Source organism: Mustelus asterias, chromosome 19 (assembly GCF_964213995.1).
Source record: "Mustelus asterias chromosome 19, sMusAst1.hap1.1, whole genome shotgun sequence".
NCBI lineage: Eukaryota > Metazoa > Chordata > Chondrichthyes > Carcharhiniformes > Triakidae > Mustelus > Mustelus asterias.
Genome location: NC_135819.1, coordinates 45,152,393 through 45,176,206, shown reverse-complemented (window position 1 = coordinate 45,176,206; position 23,814 = coordinate 45,152,393). Strand labels below are relative to the sequence as shown.

The 23,814-nt window shown below is 42.1% G+C and overlaps 1 protein-coding gene across 3 annotated transcripts in view; it reads right to left on the bottom strand.

Moving 5' to 3' along the window:
* apaf1 (apoptotic peptidase activating factor 1) overlaps window positions 1–23,814 on the bottom strand; it is a 203,918-nt gene that overhangs the window by 158,191 nt on the left and 21,913 nt on the right. For 2 of the 3 annotated variants that reach the window (XM_078235466.1, XM_078235467.1), the window contains exons 5-7: window positions 19,302–19,485; window positions 16,191–16,303; window positions 9,246–9,377 (exon numbers count right to left, since the gene is read on the bottom strand). In XM_078235466.1, the coding sequence (XP_078091592.1) occupies window positions 9,246–9,377; window positions 16,191–16,303; window positions 19,302–19,485 (429 nt within the window). Of the gene's footprint in view, window positions 1–42; window positions 152–9,245; window positions 9,378–16,190; window positions 16,304–19,301; window positions 19,486–23,814 lie in introns of those variants that run through there. The other variant, XM_078235468.1, reaches the window with a different exon arrangement.

The window sequence follows — 23,814 nt, the reverse complement described above, 5'->3', positions numbered from 1 at the left end:
TCATGTAGTTGGGACTCAGCGACTTGCCACTATCTCCCAGTTTGCCCAGGACTTCATGTTTCTACTGAGTGTCAAACACAATGAAGCGCTATTGTTGACTCTTCGACTTACTGACACCCCTGGAACCATAACCCAACAGAAGATTCTGTGCCTTAAAGAATAAGGGAAAGGGACAAGAGAAAATTGGAAAAGGAGAGACAAGCATATGAATCATAATTCTTTGCAACAACTTGGTTTCTGCTAAAGATGCAAGACAGCCAGACCCCCTTCTTCAAGGCTGGTTGAAAAGTTTGACTTAATGGCACAATGTTTTTAAATTAATTTTTAAGCAATTCTGTAAAACATTACAAAAACAATTCCTGGCGTTTGATGAGATGTCACAATTCATTTTCAGGGTTAGGATATATACTTTCAAACCACCAATCCAAGGAGCACAGAATTCAATGGGACTGACAGCAATCCAATGATTGAAATGAGCAAATGTGAATAATACATCAAACTCAGCAGCAGGATTTCATGACGTTAGCAAAGTACAATTCGTGCAGAACAAAATTCCAATTTAAAGGAAGCAGAGTATGAGCAAGCAGCAAAATTATGCATTACTTGGGACAGGAAATGTTCCAGTAGTGCAGCTGTGAAAAATAAAGAAGAAAACTCTGTTCCAAAGGATCTGTCTGATAGAAAAATGGCTACCTTCACTTGCAAAAGTAAAAATCTAAAGTTTGATACCCTGGTGTTTGCTACTCTTGGAAAGTTAGATGCAGGTGAAGATGGTGGGATGTTGGAGAAATTGCTAAAAATGGACTTAATCACTGTTGTGAATTGACCCTCAAAAAAGGATAAAACTGACTAACTGAAGAGACACAAAAGTCAATTAAATTATTCAGATGACATGTATTGTGCAGCACCTCAGCAAAAAGTACTTTAAGGTGAGCAAGTCCATTCATGAAGGGGGAAAATTTTAAAACTCACAACTGGCAGAAGTGAATAACAAAGGGTTTACCAGCCCAACAACACACATATAGTGATTATGGATCAGTACATTGCAGTGGAGAAGGGGGAACAGAGGACATGCACCAGATGGGATGTACTGAATCATAATATCACAAAAACTAGAAATAGGCTATTTGACCCTCCAAGCCTACAATCAACATTCAATAAGATCCTGGCTAATCTGATTGTAGCCTTGACTCCACTTTCCTGCCTGTCCCCCATAACCTTCAACTCCCTTGTAGATCAAAATTCTGCCCATCTCATAAATATATTCAATGACCCACTGCTCCCCGTGGAGGAGAATTCCAAAAACTAACCACCCTTAGAGGATAAATTTCTCTTCATCCCACAAGAGAAAATGGGAGAGCCCTTATTTTTAAATTGTGTCCCCTGGTTCCAGATTCCCCCATCCTCTCAGTATCTACTCTGTCACGCACCCACCCCTCCCCCTCCTCCCCCAAAGAATCACATACGTCTGAATTAAGATCATCTCTCGTACTTCTAATCTCCATGGGTCTAGAGCCTATCTGCTCAATCTTTCCTCATAAGACACCCCTTCATACCAGAAACCAGCCAAGTGAACTTTCTCTGAACTGCTTCCAATGAAAGTGTATCTCCTCCTAAGTAAAGAAACCGAAGTTGTGCACAATATTCTGGGTGTGCTCTCTTACCAGTGTCCTGTAGAGTTGTAGCAATATTTCCTTACTTTTATACTCCATCCCCACCTTGACAATAAATGCCAACATTTCATTTGCCTCCTGATTAATTGCATGCTAGCTTTTTGCACTCATGGACAAGGTCACCCAGAACCCTCTACGCCTACATTGCATTCTGTAGTCTCACGCCATTTAAAGAATATTCTGTTTTTCTATTCCTCCTGGCAAAGTGCAAAACCGGACATTTCCCCACATCATACTCCAACTGCCAATATTTTTGCCCTATCTTCTTTAAGATAGCCAACTGTCTGGGCATGGCAAGGGAGCAGTGGATAAGGATAGTCAGTCAGTGCAGTACCAAAGGGGTTCTGCACTGCCAGAAGTGCCATCAATCCGATGAGACACTAAACCAAAACCTGACTTCTGGGATGTAAAAGGTTCCACATAACCAAAGGCCAGCAGAAGTACCATGTCCTGCCCATAGATATTTTTCTGCAATTATCACTAAAGCAAGAACGATCTTATTTTTTATTTCATTCCTGTTAGTGGGGTCCGTGTGCCACAGTTCCTATGTTACAACAGTGGGATTTCAAAAGTACTTCCTTGGCTGCATGGAGATTGTAAAAAGAGCCACACAAATGCAAGTTATTTCTTTTCACAATCAAACCTGCACCTTAGATGATTAACTTGATCCATAAGGAACAAAGCAACCAGTGAGTGAAAGATACCACTTTCTTCAAAATACGCCGCAGAGGCCTTCTGGGAACCCACACAAATAAGCTCCTTTGCCCTCTATTTTTCCTTCAAGCATGTACCTGAAACTATGTATTGCTATGTATTCTGAGTTATGGCAGGAACCAGCCGCAATGTCACTTCAGGATAGGAGTCAAGAGCAGTAGAATCTCACTGTTCTAATCTATAGCAAGGGTATATAGCAATTCTCATCCTTACGTTTTATATAAATATATTTTAGAACTGCAACTTTCCTTTATGTGCAAACAAATCCTGTGCTGTATCACATTGCAATTCCACAACGTACATTTGTATCCAACTCATGTACTTTCTCCTGGAATTCCCACCAGGTCATCCAATGACAAAAATAGAATTATCTCAATGCAAAAATCTATTTTTGTGTTTTATCCTTGATTTGCATGGTAGGGTGCTGGATAGCTAAATTAAAAACGTGCCTGCATCACTTCGATGCAAGGGCTACCAACATTTACAAGGTCAACTTTTCTGTGATTCAGACTGGATCCAGGACAGAGCAACCCACTTGATTGGCACCTCTTCCACAAACATTCATTCCCTCCACCACTGACAAACAATGACAGCAGTGTGTATCATCTACAAGATGCACTGTTGGAACTCACCAAGGTTTCTTAGGCAGCACCTTCCAAACCCCCGACCATTACCATCTAGAAGGGCAAGGGCAGCAGATACATGGGAACACCACTACCTGGGAGTTCCCATCCAAGCCACATACCATCCTGACTTGGAAATATATCACCATTCCTTCACCGTCGCTGGGTCAATGTCCTGGAACTCCCTCCCTAATAGCACTGTGGGCACCTTAGGACTGCGACAGTTCAAGAAGGCAGTTCACCCCCGCCTGCTCAAGGGCAATTAGGGATGGGCAATAAATGCTGGCCTAGCCAGCAACACCCATGTTCCATGAATGTTTTTTTTAAATTACCAAGTAATAGCACAGTATCTGGCACGATGACGAATTTGTTGACTTCTTGATCATTTCCAAGACAGTCTAATAACCATTTCTAGATTCCTGCGAATCATGCCACCAGAAAGATCATCCAATAGTGATTGTGATTGTGGATTGTGTTTGCTGTAACATGTTTTATTTGAATTCGAAGGGACCAAAGGAAGTACAGATGTCAATTCTAACAGTTTCAACAACCTTTACAAGGTTTCCCAAACCATTTGCACAAACAAACTACATGATTGTGGTGGGGGAAAGCAGAGCAACAGTTTAGAAGAGAGTGCCCACCTTCATAGAAATTCCTTTGTATGGGGTTTTAATCTTAAATACAGGATGCAGAGGTCTTGGACAAAAGAGCTGACCCTAAAGCAAGTCAACAATAAAACACAGGTGATGGTAGTCGAAGCCAGCTTGCCTAAGAAGCTTTCAGAAGTCAACCTGTTCATTTGTGTTAGGGAACAAAAAATAACAAATTGCAATAAGGAGCAACACATTTTCTCTTGGTCTCTTTCATCAGTATCTCAGCATGACAAGCTCTCCAAGGCAAAAACTGAAAAACTCGTATTTAAATCTTTTGATGAAAGCCAACTCAAATTCATCATCCAGCTCATATTCAATTCATTATCAAAATTACATGAACTGAAATGTGGTTATGAATACAGACATAATTTGGCTGTATTGAAAAAAATAAATAACTGATAATTTGATCATTGAGAAAGGCTTCAACAGATATGCAGTATAGTCTGTCATATTTGAAATAGGTCTGTTTTTTCAGACAATGTCTATATTGAGTTTCTTTCCTAAAATAAAACCTTGGATTTATGCAGTGACATAGGAGCATAATAAAGCAAAATTTGACTCCAAGGCAGTAAGTCAGTTGGTCCCAAGTTTGATGAAAGATGGTATGTTTTTAAATACATCTTAAAAGAGAAGAGAGAGTAAAGAGGTTTGGGGAGGGTATTTCAGAGCTTATGGCCTTGAGTTCTAAAGGCCTAACGACCTTCGGCGAGTGGAGCAATTCAAATCAGGGTCGCTCAAGAGGCCAGAATTAGATTAACGGAGACATTCTGGAGGGTTGTGGGGCTGGAGATTTCAGAGACAGCAAGGGGTGAATGCTGGCCATAGACTTGGAAACAAGGATGAGAATTTTTAAATTGACCCACTGCTTGACCAGCAGCCAATGTAGGTCAGCAAGCAGAGGGGATAATAAGTGAAAAGGATTTGGTGCGAGTAAGGACACAGGCAGCAGAATCTTGGATAACCTCACCTTTACGAAAGGTAAAAGGAGGTCGGCCAGGAGTGCACCAAGGCTAGAGGTAATGAAGGCATGGGTGAAGATTGCAGCAAAAGATCAGCTGAGGGAGAAGTAGTGTCAGGCAATGTTAAAAAGAGAAACAGGTCTTTGTGATGGCACAGATAAAACTGCTTCATAACAATATTGGCCTTAATAAAGATTTAAAAGTTTGTTGATTAACTTTTCTTTAATTACTTTGAAAACAATTAAGTAGATATTGCTGGAGGCATGTTTGGCAGTTGGACTAACTAAATGACATATCCTAGGAAACTCTGACTACAAATGTGTTTCTAGTAACGGAGCTGCAGCTTCACGTAAAAACATTGAGTCAGGGAGAAGCTGAGGCCTTGAAATAAAGACTTTAATGAAGGTATTAACCAAATAAAAGATAATTGATGGAAGAAACATTAACAATATTTATTATTTACATTTTTATTTTGATGGAAAACTTGTTTTGGGCAAGATCATTTTTATGAGGGGTAGGTTTAGACAAGAGTGTCGCCTCTTAACTGTTTTGGATGTTAGATATATGAAGGATACACTATTTTAAACTATAAGCCAGTGGTTCCCAAAGGGTGCGGCACGCCACACTGGTGTGGCGAGAGAGGATGGCTAGTGTGGCGGGGAGATTCAAGGACAATCAAAGAAACATTTAAACAAGCATTGTTTTATACTTTCTGGATGTCCCATGATCATATTATAAAGTAATTGTGTTCTATGTTATGAATCAAGCACTGCTAGGAGTTGTTTTTTTTTTGCTTTTGAATGTATTTCTTATCAATAAAAAACTCGGTGTGGCACGAGCAAATGTTTATGCCGAAAGTGCAGCCCAGTGAAAAAAGTTTGGGAACCACTGCTATAAGCGATCAGAAATGATTCCCTGTGAGAAAAGGGGAGCGACATCTCGGAGAGACAGACAAGCATGAGTGCACAGTGTTAAAAATGACAACAGAGATATTCAGGAAACACATGCAAGAAGCAAAAACTTTAAATGAGTCCTAGAGGTTCATAATCAATGGAACTCCCACGGCTTTGCTCATGGTGAACTGGAGCATATGCCATTTGAATGCTTATGAGTTAATTATTCTACTGCTTAATTACTGTTACGTAATTACGTTTGATTTCTCTCAAATAAAAATTATGTTTGTCAAGATCACTCGAATTACAGACATTCACGCTTTTATGTTTAATGATTACCTTCTTTTTTTTCTACTTGATTTGAATTATGACATGGAAATTTAAATTTAACACTTCAAAATGTGAGGCAGGAAATTTGTGCTGGAAGTACAGATTTATGGAACTAGGAAATCAGATCAGCGTTAGTCACAGTGAGGATATAAAATACACTGTTTCATAAGGACAGCAACGTTTTACCATATATTAATATATCATTCTGCCATTGACATCAAGGATTCTCTCTATTTAAGGACACAAGGTCCAAATGCTTTTAAGTTCATAATGAGGTCAACTAAGAAGCTGCAGTCATTCAGCCTCAAGCTAATCTGTTTCTTGTTTAAATTTGACCCTCAAGTCCAGGATACAGGCAGCACTGTAGCCTAAGATGTTCTTTTAGAGAGTTGGTGCAGACTTGATGGGCTGAATGGCTTCCTTCCATACTGTAGGAATTCTATGGATGTGAATATGATAAGATGGAGCTACGCTATTTTGTTTGGCAAGGAAAATTATACTTTGTAAAATGGGAGAATGTATTATTTTACTGCAATGTTTGTGCCCCATTATGGCAAAAATAATCAAATTAATGTATGTAAACACCATGTGGGTTCACTCAAAAGTTAATTTTTCAGCCCGAACCCTAACACTGAAAGTGAACCAAGAGCAAACATATCTGGTGGATCTGGTAATATGATAAGAAATTCGGCCTTAATGCCACTTTCCTGCCAGCCCCCATTACCCTAGACGTCCTTGCGGATCCAGCCTCCACTGCTCCCTGGAAAGAGAATTCCAAAGATTAACAACTTTCTGAAAGAAGAAATTTCTGCACATTTGAGCCTTATTTTGAAACTGTGCACCCTCATTCGAGATTCCCTAATGAGGGGAAACATCCTCTCAGCATTTACCCCGTCAAGCCCCCTCGAAGTCTTGTGTGTTTCAATAAGATGCATTTAGGGAGGTCAAACATTGATAGAGAACACACATTAAATGGGAATATACTAAGAAGGGTAAAGTGAGAGATCTTGGCATGCAAGTACACAGGTCCCTAAAGGCAGCAGTTCAAGTAGACAAGGTTGTAAACCAGGCACAGGGAGTGCTCTCCTTCTTTGGCAGAGGTATAGATTATAAAAGTAAGAGTATAATATTAAACAAAAGAACAAAGAACAAAGAAAAGTACAGCATAGGAATAGGTTCTTCGGTCCTCCAAGCCTGTGCCGATCATGATGCCCTAATTAAACTAAAACAAAAACCTTCTGCCCTTACTTGGTCCATAACCTTTTATCCCTTCCTATTTATGTCCAGATGCCTGTTAAATGTTGCTGACATGCCTGCTTCCACCACCTCCTCTGGCAGCACATTCCAGGCGACCACCACTCTACGTGAAAAGCTTTCCCCACGCGTACAGTTGGAATTGTATAAAACACTGGTGAGGCCACAACTGGAATATTGTGTGCAGTTCTGATCACCAATACACAGGAAGGACGCAATTGCTCTGGAGCGAGTACGGAAGAGATTTGCAAGAATGTTGCCAGTGCTAGGAAAGTGTAGCTATGAGGAGAGATTGGATAGGTTGAGGTTATTTTCCTTGGAATAAAGAAGGTTGAGTGTTGACTTAAAATTGTTTCCCTTGGTGGATAATTCTAGAACCAGGGGACATAGATTCAAGGTAAGTGGCAGAAGGTGTAGAAGGGACATGAGCAAGAACTTTTTTTATGCAGAGGGTGATGGGTGTCGCGAATTCACTGCCCGAGTTGATGGTGGAGGCAGAGACCATAAACTCTCTTAAAAAGTACCTGCATCTCCACTTTAAGTGCAGTAAGCTACAAGGCCATGGGCCGGGTGCAAGAAGGGATTAGAAGGGCCACCTGGGTGTACTCAGGCTGGCATGAACAAGATGAGCTGGATGGTCTCCTTCTGTGCTGTAATTTTTCTATGGTTCTAAATTGAACTCTCATTCTTCTAAACTCCAATTAGTATAGGGCCAACCTGCTCAACCTTTCCACATAAGGCAACCTCTTCATCCCAGGAATTAGGCTTGTGAACCTTCCCTAAACTACTTCCAATGCAAGTACATCCCTCGGTAAAGAGACCAACACTGCATAGTGCTTGAGGTCCGGTCTCACCAACACTCTGCAGTTGGAGCAAGGCTTCCCTATTTTTATACTCGATCCTCCTTGCAATAAATGCCAACATTCAATTTTCCTTCCTAATTATTTGTTGCACTTGCATGCTAATCTTTTGTGATTCATGAATAAGGACAACCAGATCTCTCCATACTACAGCATGCTGCAATCTCTCACCGTTTAAATAATATCCTGCTTTTCTCCCTGCCAAAGTGGACAACTGCACACTTCCCCACATTATACTCCATCTGCCAAATTTTTGCCCACTCATTTAACTGTACATATCCCTTTGCAGACTCTTTATATGCTCCACACAACTAGCTTTCTGACCGATAATGTACTATCGTGGGGAGCTCTTTCTATATATTACAAATGACTCCTGTGTTGTTTCTTTAAGCATGAAGCAGAAATTGCCATTAGACAGTGCAACATCTGAAGTATGAGGAATGGTAAATGGAAAGAAAATTCGAAATATAATATTGCTCCTCAAAATGCAATGATATTTGAGTCCACATTATGCCTTTAAAGCACATCATCCGATCTCAGAGCCAATCAACCCAACTTACACTGCCAAAATCATTAGCCAAATCAGAATGAAACTGTGAATGGCATCTGGATATATTAAAAGCCGCACAGGAAGATGCACATTTCAAAGATATATTGCCTCATGAATGATTTAAATCACCTAAACCCTTTCGGTATTCCTACCACAACTTATAAATCGTCTGACATGTTGTACTAAATTTTAGATATGTAATTACTGTGCAGAAAATAAACACATTCTACAACGTTGCAAGCAGCTGGAGTTAGGTTCAGCTGTATTACCGTACAGTGTATTTCAAGGTTGAAATTCAGATTTAGTATACTGCCATTCAGTGGCAAGAATAAATATTGCAGCAGCAAGGCTAAATACATAATGGAATCCAGCACAGTAATGAAAGTGACTTTGCTTTTGGCCACACAATATACCACAGTTATTGATGCACTCTGAGGTATAGAACTAGTGGCAATCTTAAATACTGAGATAAAAGCATAACACTTCAGATGCTGGAAATCTGAAGTAAAAACAAACTGCTGAAATAACTCAGCAGGTCAGGAAGCATCTGTGGAGAGAGGAACAAAGTTAACGTTTAGAGAATCCCAGAACTGATTCTGTACCAGGCACAACTTATCCTTTTGACCATAGTTTCAGTCATGTCAATGCACACTTCCAACTCTGCTTGGTGTTTGATTCTCATCTGCAACACAATCTGGGGATGTTATGCATGTTAGCAGGCCATTAAGAGACTTACCTTTACATTCCTCTACTATGCTGTGCGCTTCTTCTGGCAGCGAGGACACCTTTGAGTTAACAAAACGTGAGAGTATTTCTAGCCCCTTGTCGTTGCTCAGACCACTTTGTACAGATACGAGGAACTTATTACCTGCAGAACATTAAAAAAGTTTAATGAGCATTTTTCTGCAAGATATGCTTATTCAAATTAGTGAAGTTAATTAGCATCATTACTTGGTAACTACCAAGGCGATTCAGCATTTCCAGTGATAACTGAGAAACTCATCCAATACCCACATCATTAAAATGGTCATTCCCCATTTATTTTTTAATTTCCTCTTCTGAAGGTGGTAATTAATGTTTAGGCACAGCTCTATCTGTGGAGTCATCATCTAGCACTCGATGGAGCACTTGTAGAATTTTGGAAATCAAAACATAGGAGACCATTTGCCTCATTGTGTTTCTGCAGCTCTTCAACCGAAGCTTTCTACTCTAGTCCCATTTTCTTATTATTTCACTGCATCTTCTTTCTATTCTCCCTTTTTAAATTCTTTCTACACCATTTTAAACGTTACAATCAATAGGTACTTATGGCACAGCATTCTAAAGTCCCTGGCATTTATTTTCCCCAAACTTTTCTCTACACTCTTCTGGCAGAGTGCTGAAGGTTTAACTTTGTTATCAATTCACCAACCAGCGGAAACACTCTTTTACCATTTACATTCTAAAGGCTCTTCAGCATTTTGGAGCAAAAACTTGGGTGGTGGGAGTTTGCCATAGGAGATGGCTTTGCTTTTTTGTGATGTTTAATAGCAGGAAAATGCAATTCGTTCAAGACTGGATGTCTGATAAATAGAACACTTGCTAGCATCTCCCTGGAGTCCTGAACTCAGAGTAAGTAGAATGAGTTTATTTTCTCCGGAGTTTTGAAGAAGTAGCGGTGCTCAAAATTGTTCCAGAGCTCCGGAGGTGGTTTCACCTGGCTGGAAGGACTGGAACTAGGAGTCAGAATATCAGGATAAGGAATTGGTCATTTAGGACTGATGCAAGAAGAAATTCATCCACTCAGAGGGTTATGAATCTTTGGAACTCTCTACTCTAGATGATGTTGAGTTGTTGAGCATATCCTTTCTTTCTGATGTACTTCATTCGCTTTCCTTTAAGTCCATCTATACCATGCCCAACTTACCTCACCTACTCCTTGGGTACATAAGCTTCTCCTGAATTCTCCAGTTTTATATGTGAAGCCCCTTGAACTAGTTGCACCCACAAGTGAAAATATATTTTCCACTTCTACTCTATCAAACTCTTTTGTTATCTTAAAGATCTTTATCAGGCCACCCCTCACTCAGCCTTCTCTTTCTCAGAGATAATAAAGTCCCATCCCTTTCAATCTTTCCTAAATACGTATCACCTCAGTTCCGGTTTCGTTCAGCACATTGTTAGTTTATTTTTTTCTCTTCCCATATGCAATATGCAAGGACTGCTGAAGAGCTATAATTTTGCAAAAACAGGGCACAAGAACAAAACAGGTCATTCCACTTGATCTTTGCTGAGCCAAGGTGCCCAAACTGAATGTTGTACTTGAGGTGGGTTCTGACTACATCTGACCACTCCCAACCTCCTTGAGGTAAAGCCTCAAGATTTGGTGTCAAAACAACAATGAGCCAAATAGTTCTCACCACTACATCGGACAGCAATTTCAGATACAAGTCGATGAACAGTCAAATATGAGAATCCAAAAGATGCTATTTGAGATCTGCTGTTAGCTTTGCAAAAATGGCATCTTGCCATCTGCCTCACCATTATAGGGCACTGAAAGGTGTGAAGTTGCTGTATCCACATGATAAATACAAACTAAGTTACGGCATGTCCATTTCAGCTCACCTACCCTTTTAATTGCCGCCCACCAAATTCTTTGGTGTTGAAAAGTTTGTTATATGAATCCTCATTTCTTCAGATTACTTGGTGATTTTTTAAAAGTTAAAGTAACGCAGGCAACCATTATCTTGCAATTGCGTCTCTGTCTATATATGCCGTGTTTGTGAACCCAACTCTCCACTCACCTGAGGAAGGAGCAGCGCTCCGAAAGCTCATGATTCCAAATAAACCTGTTGGACTTTAACCTGTTGTTGTGAGACTTCTTACTGTAGTCTAATTTACATTTCCTTATTTGTCTCTGCACTGTCCATTTAACAATCCGATTGATTAAGGAGATAAATGTTTGCCTGCCCTGTTGACTCAAAGAACAAAGAACAAAACAGCACAGGAACAGGCCCTTCAGCCCTCCAAGCCTGCGCCGCTCATGTGCCCAACTAGACCATTCGTTTGTATCCCTCTATTCGCAGTCTGTTCATGTGGCTATCTAGATAAGTCTTAAACGATCCCAGCGTGTCCACCTCAAACACCTTGTTTGGCAGTGCATTCCAGGCCCCTCCCACCCTCTGTGTAAAGTACGTCCCCTGACATCAGTGTTGAACCTTGCCCCCCCTCACCTTGAACCTGTGACCCCTTGTGCTCGTCACCTCCGACCTGGGAAAAAGCTTCCCACTGTTCACCCTATCTATGCCCTTCATAATTTTATACACCTCTATTAGGTCGACCCCCATCCTCCGTCTTTCCACGGAGAACATCCACAGTTTACTCAATCTCTCCTCATAGCTAAGACCCTCCATACCAGGCAACATCCTGGTAAAACTTTTCTGTACTCTCTCCAAAGCCTCCACGTCCTTCTGGTAGTGTGGTGACCAGAACTGGACACAGTATTCCAAATGTGGCCTAACCAACGTTCTATACAGCTGCAACATCATATGCTAACTTTTGTATTCTATGCCCCATCCAATAAAGGCAAGCATGCCATATGCCTTCTTCACCACCCTCTCCACCTGTGCTGCCACCTTTAAGGATCTGTGGACTTGTACACCCAGGTCCCTCTGTGTGTCTATACTCCTGATGGTTCTGCCATTTATTGTATAGCTCCCCCTTACATTAGATCTACCGAAATGCATCACTTTGCATTTATCTGGATTAAATTCCATCTGCCATTTCTCCGCCCAATGTTCCAGCCTATCTATATCCTGCTGTATTCTCTGACAATGTTCATCACTATCCGCAACTCCAGCAATCTTCGTGTCGTCCGCAAACTTACTGATCACACCAGCTACATCTTCCTCCAAATCATTGATATATATCACAAACAGCAGAGGTCCCAGTACAGAGCCCTGCAGAACAGACCTCCAACCGGAAAAAGACCCCTCCACTGCTCTCTCTGTCTTCTATGGCTAACACAGTAAGAAGTTTAACAACACCAGGTTAAAGTCCAACAGGTTTATTTGGTAGCAAAAGCCACACAAGCTTTCGAAGCTCTAAGCCCCTTCTTCAGGTGAGTGGGAATTCTGTTCACAAACAGAATTTATAAAGACACAGACTCAATTTACATGAATAATGGTTGGAATGCGAATACTTACAACTAATCCAGTCTTTAAGAAACAAAACAATGGGAGTGGAGAGAGCATCAAGACAGGCTAAAAAGATGTGTATTGTCTCCAGACAAGACAGCCAGTGAAACTCTGCAGGTCCACGCAACTGTGGGAGTTACAAATATTGTGACATGAACCCAATATCCCGGTTGAGGCCGTCCTTGTGTGTGCGGAACTTGGCTATCAGTTTCTGCTCAGCGACTCTGCGCTGTCGTGTGTCGCGAAGGTGAGTCGCTGAGCAGAAACTGATAGCCAAGTTCCGCACACACAAGGACGGCCTCAACCGGGATATTGGGTTCATGTCACAATATTTGTAACTCCCACAGTTGCGTGGACCTGCAGAGTTTCACTGGCTGTCTTGTCTGGAGACAATACACATCTTTTTAGCCTGTCTTGATGCTCTCTCCACTCCCATTGTTTTGTTTCTTAAAGACTGGATTAGTTGTAAGTATTCGCATTCCAACCATTATTCATGTAAATTGAGTCTGTGTCTTTATAAATTCTGTTTGTGAACAGAATTCCCACTCACCTGAAGAAGGGGCTTAGAGCCTCGAAAGCTTGTGTGGCTTTTGCTACCAAATAAACCTGTTGGACTTTAACCTGGTGTTGTTAAACTTCTTACTGTGTTTACCCCAGTCCAACGCCGGCATCTCCACTTCTATGGCTAAGCCAGTTCTCCACCCATCTAGCTAGTTCACCTTTTATCCCGTGAGATTTAACCTTTTGCACCAGCCTGCCATGAGGGACCTTGTCAAACGCGGGACAGAGGTTGCCTCGTGAAGTTCATCTCACACATCAGGTAACTTACAAGCAAAATATCATGGAGATTAAATAGGCACTGGGTGCCATTCGCAGACCAGGTGCAGCAAATTCTGGGCCACTGGTCATTTTGATTATATTTTATAGATGTACAATAACTTTCAGTGATTTGTCTACATGCACACTTGAATCCACCAACTCTTCCACAGCTCTTACTCTCTTACAGTTAAGAAAATGTTCCAATTTGTCCTCCTCAGAACCAAAGTGGATGGTCATACTTCCCCACAATCTCACCAATCAGGTAACTATTCTGTTATCCCTAACTCCGAATCAGCTACCCACCCTTATCACAAAGTTAATGCCAATTCCATTTTCATTTTTGTTCTTCATCTCCATTGAAGCATGTTATCAAATGTTATTTAACAACACTCCCCTATGCATATGCTGGTCACCGCGAAAAAAAATCACCTGGATTCATCAGCCAGAACTTATCCTTCACAAAGTCACGTTGGCTCTCTTCAATCACTCGGTCTCTGATTCCAGTACCTTTCCCACAATTGGCAATAAACTGACAGGATGCAGTTACAGTACCTCGCTTCCCCCTCCATCTCTTCTTCAATAATACTTACATTTTGAATCTTCCAATCCAAAGGCAAAATTGCTAAATCTAGAGGGCTTTGAAAAATCGTGACTAATGCACCTGCAATTTCCTCACCTTTTTCTCTTAATGCCCTAGGGTGCAAACTATCAGGCCCTGAAGGTTTTTCTACCTTAAATGCTATTATTTTCACCATCATCATTTTAAAAAACCTGATGTTAACTCTATTAGATTTCTCCCTTTGACTTGTATTTAGTTTTGCTTGAACTGATGGCACTTTGTATCCACATTTACAGTGTAAGAGGACAAAGTACTTGTTTAACAGGTCTGCTATTTTCTTATCCATTTGATCTTGCCTGCAATTTCCTTTAATGGATCCATATTCTGCTTTACCAATCTTTTTCTCTTAAATATTTAGTTTTGACATCACTTGAAAGTATTTCTCCAATTTCCTATTTTTATTGCTTATTACTTTCTTTGTAGCTGAATTGTTTAATATGGTATTTCACAGTCTGCTGGATTTCTACTAATTCTTTTCCTTTATCTTGATTCTGTCCTTTATAGTTAACCAACCATGGTGAACCAATGTATGTGGAACTTTTGTCTTTTAAGCAAACATTCTGGTTCTGTAGCATACTGGGACAGCATGGTGGCACAATGGTTAGCACTGCTGCTTCACAGCGCCAGAGACCTGGGTTCAATTCCGACCTTGCGTCACTGTCTGCACATTCTCCCCATGTCTGCGTGGGTTTCCTCCCACACTCCAAAGGTGTGCGGGTAAGGTTGATTGGCCATGCTAAATTGCCCCTTAGTATCAGGGGCACTAGCAGGGTAAATACGGGATTACGGGGGTAGGGCCTGGATGGAATTATTGTTGGTGCAGGCTTGATGGGCCAAATGGCCTCTTTCTGCACTGTGGGGATTCTACGACTCTATAAATATTTCTTTGAATTCTTCCCAACTTATCCTCGTTTTACTAAATAATTCTTTCAACACTTCCCACTGTGTAGGACTACCCCATGAGACCCATGCTTCTTGTCAAGCGTGTTCAATTACAATCCACATTGAATATCGTAGCATTCTCCTCGTGTCTGCGTGGGTTTCCTCCGGGTGCTCCGGTTTCCTCCCACAATCCAAAGATGTGCGGGTTAGGTTGATTGGCTAAACTCAATTGCCCCTTAGTGTTCCGGGATGCGTAGATTAGAGGGATTAGCGGGTAAATATGTAGGGATATGGCCTGGATGGGATTGTTGTCGGTGCAGACTTGATGGGCCGAATGGCCTCTTTCTGCACTGTAGGGTTTCTATGGTTTAAACACTTCCTGCAAGATAACCCACAAGAATGCCCCAGAATGACGTCCCAGACGTCAATAAATGATCCAGTCCCAATCACAGAAAATGGCCTAGTCTAATCTGCAACATTCCAGATAAAAGCCTTCAGATCTGGAATACACAATTCCTGGAGAAACTGAATGCCGACATAACTTATACCCCTTACCTTCGCCACATATCACTGCCTGCTCTGGACCATATCCATTCCTATTCTGATAGAAAATACAACAACAACAATCCCGCCCAGGCCCTAACCTCATAACCCCGCGTATTTACCGTTAATCCCCCTGACAGTAAGGGACAATTTAGCATGGCCAATCCACCTAACCTGCACATCTTTGGACTTTGGGAGGAAACTGGAGCACCCGGTGGAAACACATGGAGGACGTGCACACTCCACACAGTCACCTGAGGCTGGAATTGAATCCGGGTCCCTGGCGCTGTGAGGCAGCAATGCTAGTCACTGTGCCACCTGTACATACTGGAGAAGAAGCAGTTATCAGGGAACACTGCTACGCATTCTGGTTATGATGTTCTGCCAGACCTCTCGACAATTCATCTGGAGGCCAGTAGGGCCATCAGTCATCTCCAAGACTCATACACATCTCCACAATCTGTTGGCCGTACACATCATCAAAACTCTTAAAATTTAAATGCGCAAAACAACTTAAAATGGCTTGAGCATATACATGAATTAAATACACAAACTTTGTTTCTTACAACTTGAAGCAGTTTGGAAGAGGCACAAATTACAGGATCTGTGAAAAACAATTATTTTAGGAATAAAACCTCATTACCTGTAACTGCTTCAGTGATGCTCTTATCTCTGCTGGTGATTAGAACACGACATTGAACATCAAAACATTTTAGCACCCAGCTGTCCCAGACGTCATCCAGAACCAAAAGTGATCTAAATTAGATTGGAAAAAAAAAAGAACCTCTTGGTATGCAGAATGTTTCACACCCAATTAATTGCTTTAAGCTGTAACAATTATTAATTACATTGGGGAAAAAAAACAGATTTAACAAACGCAGCTTTCCAGATGTACATCATCTTCTAACAACAGTAAAAAGGTAAGTTGCCCTTCATTCTCTCACTCCAACTTTGGTGCATCACCCATTGATGCCAATACATTATTTCTGAGAAATGTATTGAGCAAACATTGGCTGGCATGTCAGAACACAACAGGTGGAATTCTCCTACTTTGAGGCTAAAAGTGGTGGCAGACAGCTCCAGCAGTGCCTGTCCCATCGACCAGAATAGCAAGATCCCACGCCAGATTCTGCACTTGGAAGCTCATTAATTATGCACAAAGTGAGTTCCCCTCCAACTTTCTTGGCAAGTGGCCAACTGATTCATCCACTCGCCCTCAACTGACAGGTTTGAAGGTCCTAGTGCCATATTTAAATGCTGGTCCAACATATGAGTATCACTCTCTCTCCAGCCCACCTGCCTTCACCAGACTGCAGGATGTCAGCAACCCAGAGGAAAAAGGCCAGCAGCCGCAAGAAGTAGTTTTGTTCCTTGATTCAACCACCCTCCCTCCCCTGAACCCATCACCAGCGAGCCACCCATGCCCCACTTGTACCTCTACCCACCGCCTCTAGACGTTCATCTATCTCCTTCTATTAAATGTTGTGGTATCCCTTTGACCCCCTTGTTTGTGAGCTTTTCACGCAGCTTTGTAGGGTCCAATTTCCCTCCATTGGTCTTCCCTCTGCTTTCCACAGTTCGTCTTCTTCATCCACCCTCTTGCCCCTGTTCATGCCATCATGAGCCCTTACCCTCCCCTTCCTTGCACAGCCCTCCTTCCACATTGCCACCCCCCTCCCCACTTTTCTTGGTTAAGTCACACCCCTCTCAGACCACTCTCCACCTCAGTTGAACTTTGGATCTTTGTTGCAGTGGCAGCATGAGTTCCCACAGCACAGTGCTGTTCAGATAGACATTGTTGTGTGGCACCAGAGGCAAGGAGATCCTTATATTCTCCAACCCGAAGCACAATATTGATCCAACTCGGTGACACAGGAGGGCCCATGGGTCCAGCAGCAGAGTGCTTGCTATCCATGAAGAACAGCTTGGCATGGAGATGGAGACAGGAATCAGTTTGCTGCAGCAGAGTGGTGAATAGCACATCAGGAGAATCACAGAATCATACAGTGTAGAGGAGGCCCTTTGGCCTATCAGGTCTGCACTGACATGCAAGAAACACCTGACCTCCCACCTAATCCCATCTACCAGAACTTGGCCCAGCACTATGGCAAAAAGTTCTTGCATTTACCCCGAAGTCTCTGGCAAACTGAGGTCCATCTTGCACAGGCTGCTCATTAGCAATCGGGTTTGACGCTGACCTAAATTCCCGTTGGCATGACGCAAGATTGTAAGGCCTGATGGGATGCCAGCGGGCAGCTGTCTTAATGAGCATTCATGAGATGCAAATGAATGTAAATGGCATGTGCTTCACCTGCCAGTGGGAAGGGATGACTGTCCCATCATTAACGCGCCACTGGGAGAATTACAGCTGGTTAATGTGATTTTACGCTGGCTTGTTCCTAACTTTTTAGCTCCTGTTCGATTCACCGTGCCTCACCGCCACCAAACCTGCTGGCCTAGTGGTATTATCACTAGATTATCAATCCAGAAACTCAGCTAATGTTCTGGACACCTGGGTTCGAATCCCGCCACAACAATGGTGGAATTTGAATTCCATAAAAAATATCTGGAATTAAGGATCTATTGATGACCATGAAACCACTGTTGATTGTCAGAAAAACTCATCTGGTTCACTAATGTGCTTTAGGGAAGGAAATCTGCCGTCCTTACCTAGTCTAGCCTACATGTGACTCCAGAGTCACAGCAACGTGGTTGACTCTCAAATGCCCTCGGGCAACTAGGGATGGACAATAAACTCTGGCCAGCCAGCGACACGCATGTCCCACGAATGAATAAAAAAGGGGAGAACTCCGCCCAATGTTTTATGCTTTGAAAATTATTCATAGTCGTAATGCACACATTTCATAGCGAGTTCTAACATTTTTTGAAGCATAGTGAAGTGCATCAGTACTGAGGAATGCAACACTTCGCACTGCCTACAATTTGTGCCAACATATAGTTATTTCAGATTGGACAAAGTGCAGGTTCAAGCTACCTAAGCTCAAAAAAAAAACCATAATCAAATGCACTTTTTACAACAGAGCCTCTCTCCAACTGGAATAGTAGATTCCAAGCATTTCTGTGCTATGAATGAAGAGCCAAATTGTCACTAATCAGGCGCGTAAGGCTATTAAGTCATGAACAACTTACAACCGATTGTCAGCCAGATTCAAACCCAGATCCCAGGGTTGAAGTGATTTAAGTCTTTGCATTAACCAGCTCTAATGACTTTAATCAGGCAATTGAGGTGGGCCTGTTAGAATATGAACTCCCTGATTAAGAGCCAAATTGATGGGCCAGTCAGGGAGCCTCTTGCTTTGTACTTAAACAGGCGTGTCAGTTCCTCTGGGACTCCTAGTGTAGACTGCTAACTGAAAACATTCTGTATGCTGTTGTCAGACCTGTAAATAAAGGGATTTTGGTGAAGGGACTTCTGCCTCCGAGGACTTATTATACCAGCCCTTCCCTTCCCCAAGTCACTCTACACATGATAATCTAAAGTCTATTAACATCAAAGCACTTTGTCCAATAATTTGATGTAAACACTGAATGATGTGAATTTTGTGCTCACAATTCTAATCATCAGATCATCTGAATTAAACGTGACTAGTCTGCGCTGCATCCATATTTCAAACAAGGTTGGTAACCTGTTTCCCGCAGTTACCTGTACTTGACAAATTTAGCAGTGATGTTTACTAGGTTACTTAGAACACAACACGTTTTCGCACAAAAAAGACATTTTCATCTCTCCTACCTGGGGTATTTACGTGACATCATGAAACGGAGTCGGTCCCTGGCTTCCTCAATGTTTAGAGGCGGACTTGGGTAAGACTGTGATCCCTGGTTAAGTCGGCTGCAGAGATTCTGCAGTTTAACAAGAATACCTGCACGGTCCTGTTTTCCAACTGCGACCCAGTGCACTCCTCCGGGAAAACATTCTGTCAAATTACAGTTCCGAAAGATGTAATCAAATTACTGATCACGCCAAAGAAATAGTCTAACGATGCTGCAGAGATGTTTGTAGCGATTGAAAGATCATGTGGGGTTAGGGGTAATTTATTAGCTTGGGTAGAATACTGGCTAGCTGACAGAAGGCAAAGAGTCGGGATAAATGGGACTTTTTCTGGTTAGCAAGATGTAACTAGTGGGGTGCTACAGGGTTCGGCCCTCAGGGCCCCAACTATTTACAATCTATGTAACGACTTGGATACAGGGATAGAAGGTACCAAAGCTAAATTTGCAGGTGACACTAAAATAAGTGGGATAGTGAGTTGTAATGAGGAAATAAGAAATTTACAAATGGATATATATAGGTTAGGTGAGTGGGCCAAAATGTGGCAGATGGAGTTTAATATGGACAAGTGTGAGGTTATCCATTTTGGTCTGAAAAACGGAGAGGCAACTTATCTAAATGGAGAGAGGGGCTTTGGGTGTTTTGATGCAGAGGGATCTGGGTGCCCTCGTGCTTGAGACGCAGAAAATTGCTTTGCAGGTACAGCAGATAATAAGGAAAGTAAATGGAATTTTGGTATTTATAGCTAAAGAAATATATTATAAAAGTAAGGAAGTGTTGCTGCAACTATACAGGGCATTGGTGAGGCTTCACCTGGAGAATTGAGCACAGTTTTGGTCCCCTTATTTGAGGAAAGATGTAGTGGCATTGGAGACAGTTCAGAGGAGGTTCACTAGATTGATTCCAGAGATGAGGGGTTTGTCGTCCGAAGAGAGATTGAGCATTTAGGCCTATACTCTCTGGAGTTTAGAAGAACTAGAGGAAATCTAATTGAGATATATAAGATAATAAAAGGTATTGACAAAGTAGATGTAGAGCAGATGCTTCCTTTTGTGGGGCAATCCAGAACAAGAATTCATAGTTTTAGGATAAGGGGTACAGATTTAGAATAGAGGTGAACAAAGAACAGTACTGCACAGGAACAGGCCCTTTGGTCCACCAAGTCTGCGCCAATCACGTTGTCCTACCTAGACCACTTGTATCCCTTTATACCCCACCTGTTCACATGCCTATCCAGATAAATCTTAAATTTCACTAATGTATCTGCCTCAACCACCTCACTTGGCAGTGCATTCCAGGCCCCCACCACCCTCTGTATAAAAAACTTCCCCCGCACATCTCTACTGAACCTTCCCTCCCTTACCTTGAACTTGTGCCCCCTTGTAATTGTCATTTCTGCCTTTGGAAAAAGTTTCAAACTGTTCACCTTATGTATGCCCCTCATAATTTTATAAATGTCCATCAGGTCGCCCCTCAGCCTCCGTCTTTCCAGGGAGAATAATCCCAGTTTATTCAATCTCTCCTCCTAGCTAATACCAGGCAACATCCTGGTAAACCTTTTCTGTACTCCCTCCAAAGCCACCATGTCCTTCTGGTAGCGTGGTGACCAGAATTGGACACAGTATTTCAAATATGGCCTAACCAACATTTTATACTTCTCTCAAAGGGTAGTGAATCTGAGGAATTCACTACCCCAGAGTGCAATAGATGCCAGGACATTGAGTAAATTTAAGGATGAGATAAGACAGATTTTTAATTAGTAATGGGTTGAAGGGTTATGGACAGTGGGTGGGAAAGTAGCGTTGAGGCCTAGATGAAATCAGCCATGATTGTACTGAATGGCAGGGCAGGCTCAAGGGACTGAACTACCTACTCCTAGTTCTTATTTTCTCAACTACCCATATCGCAGACTTGGGTTTAGTGGCACCAAAATGAGGTGTGATAACAGGCCAAAGAAGAAGAAATTACACCTGGGATTAGCCACAGCAATGAGCTATATAGTATATTTTTAGACTACGTACTAGAGCCTTATACGAGTTGGGTTCTGTTAGTCTGTACTTTTTGCACCAATACCAATAAGAACTGTGATTGTGGCTTTATTTCTTTTGGTGACTGATATTTGTAAATGTGAGGTGCAAATTGAGAAGATAACCGGAGATTATAGAATGGACACGGCAGCGAATGTTAGGTGGAATGTAAACACTCAACTGAAGGTGCCGTAAGTTTCCCTCCCACCTCCTCCACAATTCTCAAACTGCTGCCTATGGTGCTGCTCCATGTCTCTTCATCTCCCTGATCTTCTGATTCAAGGATTTCACCTTTTTTCCCACACCTTCCATGTCAGAGCTGTCAAGGCACAGGTCTCTTTGCAAAGAAAAAAAGTGGAAGGCAGTGCTTAGAGCATAATGCAGCAATCCACCTGACCTATTCAAGACCCCTGAATCCTCCTATCTGTTCCTTGTTAAATCCTGTTACATGTGTGAACATAAGATACCCTGTAAAGCTCCTCTGCTGCGCAGATGTCAGAGGAGACAAGGAGTACGGGTTAACATTTGTCACCAAATAGAGATCCTAGGATCTGCCTTTGATTTTGAAAGGTACCGCGCACACTAGACTGGTGCAACATGAATGAGTCATGTCTGCTCCCTGAATACTTGGCATGAATGAGAACAAAATTGCGTATGTAGCTGTAAATCAGTTGAATATTTAATAAGTAAAATCCCTTTTGGCTAATTAAATGATGAGAGTTCACATTCGGGGCTTCAAATCACCACATCCATGCAATGAAGTACTCTTGAAAAAAACTTCGATGCTATAAAATGATTTCAGCAGCTGCCTGGCACAACGATCAAAGAAGATGAACTGAGGTACCATGACACAGAAAGCATTAGTCACTTGTCTTATGCAGCAATGCAGTCCTAATTAAACTGTCCTACAGGGAATATTTGACTGTTTTCTAACTGCTGTCCAAAATTGGGCTGTCAAACATTTTCAGTATCAAAATAGACAACACATTTTAATTTGGGATGTTGCAATGTTGACACAGTAATGTGTGTATGGTTTTTTTTGAACGGCCATTAAGTGTTTTTACACTAGGATTTCAATGAAGGGTAATGGTGGGTGTGTGAAATTTCTAACATCAGTGCAAATTCTATTCTTCTAGAAAGTAGTTGAAACTCAGCCCATTTTGAGTCAAACAAGACAAGAGTTACATGTTAAACACTAAAATAAGCAAAATACTGCAGATGCTGGGATCTGAAAGAAGAGGAGATTGCTGGAAAAACTCAGCAGGTCTGACAGCATCTGGAGGGAGAGAAAACAGAGTTAACATTTTGAGTCCATTTAGCACTTCATCAGAACTAAAGAGGGGGAGAAATGTGTTAGATATTAAACTATGATGTGGAGATGCCGGCATTGGACTGGGGTGGGTACAGTAAGAAGTTTCACAACACCAGGTTAAAATCCAACAGGTTTATTTGGTAGCACGAGCTTTCGGAGCACTGCTCCTTCTTCAGGTGAGTGGAGAGTTGGGTTCACAAACAGGGCATATAAAGACACAGACTCAATTGCAAGATAATGGTTGGAATGCGAGTCTTAACAGGTAATGATTAGCTGTGAGAGACTGCAACAATAGCAAAAAGCTGGTGTGGGAGGGTGGAGGGGAAAGGGAGGGTTATTGCATTAAGACAACAAATTTATGGGATTTTTTAAAAAAGGAGTTCAAGATGGAGAAGAAAGGTCACAGTCTAAAGCTGTTGAACTTAATATTGAGTCCTGAGGGCTGTCACATGCCTAGTCGGAAGATGAGATGATGCTCCCCAAGTTTCTGTTGGGCTTCACCTGAAGCATTGCCCAGAAGTCCAAGGACTGACATGCGGGGATGGCAGCAAGGTGCTGAGTTAAAATGATAAGCAACAGGAAGGTGGGAGCCTTGCTTGCGAACTGAGTGAAGGTATTGCACAAAGCAGCCACTCAGTTAGTCTCCCCAATGTATAGGAGACCGCGTTGGGAGCAGTTAATACAAGAGACCAAACTGAAGGAAGAGAAAAGCTGCTTAACTAAAGATGTGCAGGTTAGGTGGATTGGCTATGCTAAATTGCCCCTTAGTGTCCAAAGATGTGTAGGTTGGTGCATTAGCCATGGTAAATATGCTGGGCTATCTGGAGAGGGCAGGGAGCTGGGTCTGGGTAACATGCTCTTTCGGAGAGTCGGTGCAGACTCAATGGGCCAAATGGCCTCCTTCTGCACTGAAGGGATTTCATGGTTAACCCAAATGAGTGTTTGGGATTTGAACAGTGAGGAGGAAGGAAGTGAACGTACAGGTGTTGCATCTTCTATGATTACAAGGGAAGGTGCCATGGGAAAGGGATGGGGAGTTGGGCATGATGGAGGAGGAGCGGACCAGGGTGTCATGGAAGGAGCGGTGCCTGTGGGGTGATGAGAGGATGATGTGTTTCGTAGTAGCATCATGCTG